This window comes from Erigeron canadensis, chromosome 4, assembly GCF_010389155.1.
Source record: "Erigeron canadensis isolate Cc75 chromosome 4, C_canadensis_v1, whole genome shotgun sequence".
Taxonomy (NCBI): Eukaryota; Viridiplantae; Streptophyta; class Magnoliopsida; order Asterales; family Asteraceae; genus Erigeron; species Erigeron canadensis.
In genome coordinates, this window is record NC_057764.1 from 44,296,180 (window position 1) to 44,301,397 (window position 5,218).

Here is a 5,218-nt window from a genome sequence, read left to right on the forward strand (position 1 = left end):
TTAATGTACAATCAAGCTGACCGGATCACAACAAAAGATCGTGTTTAACGAGTTAAACCGGATAACAAGAAATTGACATGAATAAAAGAAAAGATGGTGGCTTGGACACGAAAGCTTACACTTATTGACCTGTAATGGTACCAAATCCACCTTTTGCCAATTGGACCAAAGCACAGATATATGGTACACAAGCAAAGGCGTATATATTAATATGAGAGATACCAAACCATTTAAAACATTCATCAAATACCACTCCATAAGAAAAAAAAATAACTAAACAAGTGCCCCATATCCATCACACTTAATCATGATAAGTATAATACAAGGGGAAAGTCGGATCAATTCAAAAGATTGTTTTATATCTGCCGTCAGGCATCAAACACTGGTTTACATCTCCAGGAGCTTTCCACAACTTTAATTACTAGTACTGTATCAGTTCCCTGCAAATCATTCCAAATTACAAATTAGGCTGACCGGATATCAAGGATTAAATATTTGGATCTTCTCTCTAAAAGAAATTATGTGACCATTAATAATTATCACATAATGATAAACGAAACAGACTCTAGCAGATAGTTTTTGGATGTGTTTCAGGTATTTGAAGCTGTAATATTCTCAGTGTTTGGCAAATTCTGAGCTTTCTGAGGAACGACGGGACGAATAAACAAAAAGATGGTTTTATGGAATAACGTTAAATGTTTGAGAATATTAGTGAAAATCCCTCAATTTTTGTGGTAAACGAAAAGGTAACTATGTAAATTTGGTATATTTTAGATGATCAATGCTGTTGCAGCTGGTATGAGTGAGACTGATTATTTGATTCCTAGATAACTAGTAATCTGAAGCACAATATGCTTATTAGAACATTGAAACCAGATTACTGTGACCCCTGATCACAATAATTTGGCGATCAATTATAAACCAGAAATCAAACACTACATATGAACAGGAAACCAAAAGGGGAGGAGACATACAAAATAAAATCAAAAGCCCTGGTCGAGAAGATAGTCACCAAGCCTTTCAACAATCATGTTGCACTGGCCTGGAGTCATAGGTTCATCATAGATACCAATGATCAAGGACATTGCTGTCTTTTTAACGGTAACACCCCCAGGTCCCTGTACGCAACCACAATAGCATAAGTTAATATACAATTACTAAAAAATTGCAATCTTCACATATTTTTGTTGAGCAGAAACATGTAGGATAAAACTCAGGAATAATTACTTCAAATGTAAATTGTGATAAGAAAAAGTGAGAAGAGATCGTGATGCAAATTAAACAAAAGATAAGCCAAACTGAACATAATTATTGCATACTACTTATCGACAACAAACTTCCAACCAAATTAAACATATTCATTGGATATAACTACACTCTGATTAAGATAAGAAAGGTAAATAAGCATTACACTGACACATAATGTTAAATTCAGATGGTGTTTGAATCTAAACATCATAAGGCACTGTTTGATAAAGATGATCATCTGATTTATGTTGACGTTCCAGTGTTACAAAACCATATGTAAGGTTAAGATTACCTACTTATACAAAGGTTAAATAATCAGTTTGGTAATAGCATTCTAAGGAATTATGAAAGGGACAAAGGTGTCAAATATTTTACCTATATAGCCTGGATTAATCTAAGCTTCCATTTCTCATCAATAAAAACTCGGATTTTGCTAACTCTAGCCTTCAGGGCTACGGTTATATGCATAAAGGTATTGTACATAACAAACAAAATCCATGTATAATACATTGACGTGTGTTAAGCATTGCCCTAAGGGCCTTGGTTAGCAAATTCATAAAATTGATTCTCACATAATGAAGCAGATTATCTATGGATCCAAGATTTATATATACTAGTTATCTCAACTTAATATGGTTATTCAATATCAACTTATCACTTTCGGAAAACACATCCAAACACCCACTAGATTGATGTACACACTTGCATTAACGAAACCAGCCAATATCAAATCAAAATGGAAGTGAAATGATCATCACCTTTTTCCCTCGAATCACAGCTCCTGCCTCGCCTTGAATAACCATGTACTTAGTCCCACCAAGGTATAAGCCAGTCGGTGCAAGTGACCCGGGTTCATTGAAGTCATTCATGATACCAGTAACTTCCTCTGGCTTGACCTGCATTATTATAACACCAAAATGCACACAAATTCAGCAAACAAGAAAGCAGTAACATAAAAAATGCAGAAAAACAAAAAAAACATGAATGTTATACTTAATTAAGGCACAAAGTAGAAATCAAAAGGAGGAACGTGTTAAGAGTTCATTTCAATCCACAGATGAATATATATATATATATATATATATATTAGTCATAGATCATGTCGTATCGAAAGATATAAGTATACACTAAACAAGTATACTTAAATTTCGACCAACAAAAGTATACGCTTTCGCCTTAATTACGATACTCATGTTTTTCAAAGGACTGATAATGGACCGATTACTCCTATTAAGATCAACTGTATAATTGTATCTAATGTTTGTCATGGGAAAAGTAATTAGGTCAAACGACAGATAAACCCTAAAATGAATAGCAACGTCTGGAGTCAGAATTAAAGTCAAAATGAAGTAAAAGACCTGAGGGAAGGTGGCAGATTGAGCCCAGATGCTGCCATCGTGACCGAGAATAGCGGCGGCAGAGAGGTGGTTACCTTCGATCTCGCACATCAAGTGATCATCAACATACGCTTGCCACGACATCTTCTTTTTCTTCTTTTTCTAATTAATTGATCTGAGTTTTGAATGGAAGTTTGATTTGATAATACTAGTAGCAGCAGAGACTTGGAGATACAGACACAGAAACTACATATAGATACAGATGTATATATATAGCGTGGAAATAACGACAATATGACGTACGATAATTTTTTGTGACATGAATTATTGCATTTCCAACTTCAAAATTAATATTCATATTTTTATTTTGGTTTATAAAATAGCATTTTGATTTTTTTTTTTAAATTTTAAAAGATAATTTGAACTAACTAAATTACTGTTACTTTTATAATAACCTTAAATTTCAACTATTCATTTTTTCTTTCTCTTCTCAAATCTCAACCACTCATTTTTTTTGCTCTCCTCCATAAATCATATTATTTCTCTAATTCATTCAAAAGCTTTTATCTCAAAAAACGTATATCGATAATTATAAAAATTTTATGGGTGTTCTTAAAATTTCATGTTCTTTCATTAGAGTTGTCATTCGATATACTTTCGACAAATTTTTATGGTTAAAGCATTTGGCTATCATACTCTATGACTTGACCTATCACCCCACCATCTTACCGCCGCACGATCTCTCGTTAATTTAAAGAGATACAAGTTTATTTTCAGGGAAATAAAAATATGTGTAAAGGTTAACGAATAACACAAAATTATAATTTTTACTTTTTCAATTTTATTTTTTGATCTAAATATCAACATAAAAATTTATACATATATATAGAAATAATAAAAATATAAACACTATTATTTAATAAAAGAAAAAGGAACTGCTCAGTGCATCCTCCATGGGTTTTGAGCCCCAATACATCGACGGTGTATGGGGAGGTTAAGTTGTAGGCAAACCTTACCTTTACCAAAGTAGAGAGACTGATTCCATGTTCTACCTAAATGGTAAAAAAGGTCCTCCAACCTTTGCATGAGATGGAAATTGAACTGATGACCTATGTTTCCAAAAGTCAGGTGTTTACCACTGATCTAACCATGTTGCTGTCATTATTTAGATATATCCGCATGTAAAAGATGAACGGTAAAAGCAATTTTAAACATATATATCCACTGACCTATTATTTAAATAAAAGATGAAAAAGCAATTTTGGACATATATATACACATGTAGGGGTAGAGTTAGTAGGGGGACTTGGGGGTGCTTAGCCCCTGTCAATCATTTATGTTTTCCATTGTAGGGCTAGCTCATAGTCAACTAATACAAAAAAAAATTTTTAACCAAGCCACCCCCAATCTATAAATGTATGATTTCTAACCACGACAGTTCAACTGACAGTTCAAGTAAACCTTTACATTTGGTCCATAAAAGTAAATCATCGCAATAAAATTCTATTTTACTAACATTTTATTAAATGATTATGTTTTCACATTATATTATATACAACGATTGGAAAAAAAATACGGTTAAGCCCCCTCAACGTGAAATTTTGGCTCCGTCTTTGCCCACATGTATATGTTCTATGCAATTCAAATGATTGATTTTGCTTCTAGATATGAGATTGTCATGTATTGTTTCTTGTATCTTGTTACTGGATGTCAATTTTTAATATGATTTACTATCCAAAAATAAAATGATGAATTCTGGTATAAATTTTAGCATCTAATATTTTTTTCTAGTCACCTTAAGAAAACGAGAATTTTATTGGTTGTACGAGTTTTTTTCCTAATTTTTTATACTATTTTTTTATACTAATTCTGGTATAATTTTTTTATTCTAAAATTAATGATTTATTTGGTATTCATTGTAATTGACCATTTGCTATTCTAATTAAATCAAGAATAGGGATTTGGTGTCCCATCACCACTTTGTAAAAGATGCATTTGACTAGCATAATGAAAGCAGGTTTAAAGGTAGAAATTATTATGTTTTCTGATATTTTTGTTAAGGAATAAAAACAGATTTTCTTTAACCTATTAAGGGGTGATAATGGCCTAATACAACAATTTTGATTCCAACTTAAAAAAAAAAAACTTATTACTCAGAATATTGAATTAGTACAACAATTTGGAGCATTTGGGATAAACAAAACGACATCATCTTTAAGAAATTTATTTTTTTTTCCCGTGAAGATATCAAAACCAGAATACTTTATGGGCTATAAAATCAGGTAATAATAATTCACCTTCATATAAGCATTTTTTTGGAAAGAGTTTCAAGCTAACTTTTTTTTGTTCTTAGTTTACATTAATGGTATATATTTTAGTCCCGTGTCCAACACCGGACACGGGGTTTACGATATTATCAATATTAGATTTTCATACATTTAAGTCATAAAAGCTTATAATTTTGAAGATATATGGTTCCAAGTGTTATACTTTGAAAGTTATAGTATAATAATCACAGGTTCGTTACTGTAATTATTAGCTGATACATATTGATGGAATTGTTTGCCGTAGTCTTTCACAAGGCACATGTTATAACAATTTCTCTATCATAAAATTTTTTGAAACTAGTTTTA

The 5,218-nt window shown here is 31.7% G+C and overlaps 1 protein-coding gene across 1 annotated transcript; it reads right to left on the reverse strand.

Annotated features, from left to right (window-relative positions):
• Nucleotides 1-229: 229 nt before the first annotated feature.
• On the reverse strand, nucleotides 230-2,834 carry LOC122595397 (profilin-2). The gene is made up of 4 exons (XM_043767749.1): nucleotides 2,607-2,834; nucleotides 2,007-2,144; nucleotides 975-1,118; nucleotides 230-440 (listed from the first exon to the last, which is right to left on the reverse strand). Exons 1-3 carry the CDS (start codon nucleotides 2,727-2,729, stop codon nucleotides 984-986), a joined length of 396 nt encoding a protein of 131 aa, XP_043623684.1. The 5' UTR covers nucleotides 2,730-2,834; the 3' UTR covers nucleotides 230-440; nucleotides 975-983.
• Nucleotides 2,835-5,218: the final 2,384 nt, after the last annotated feature.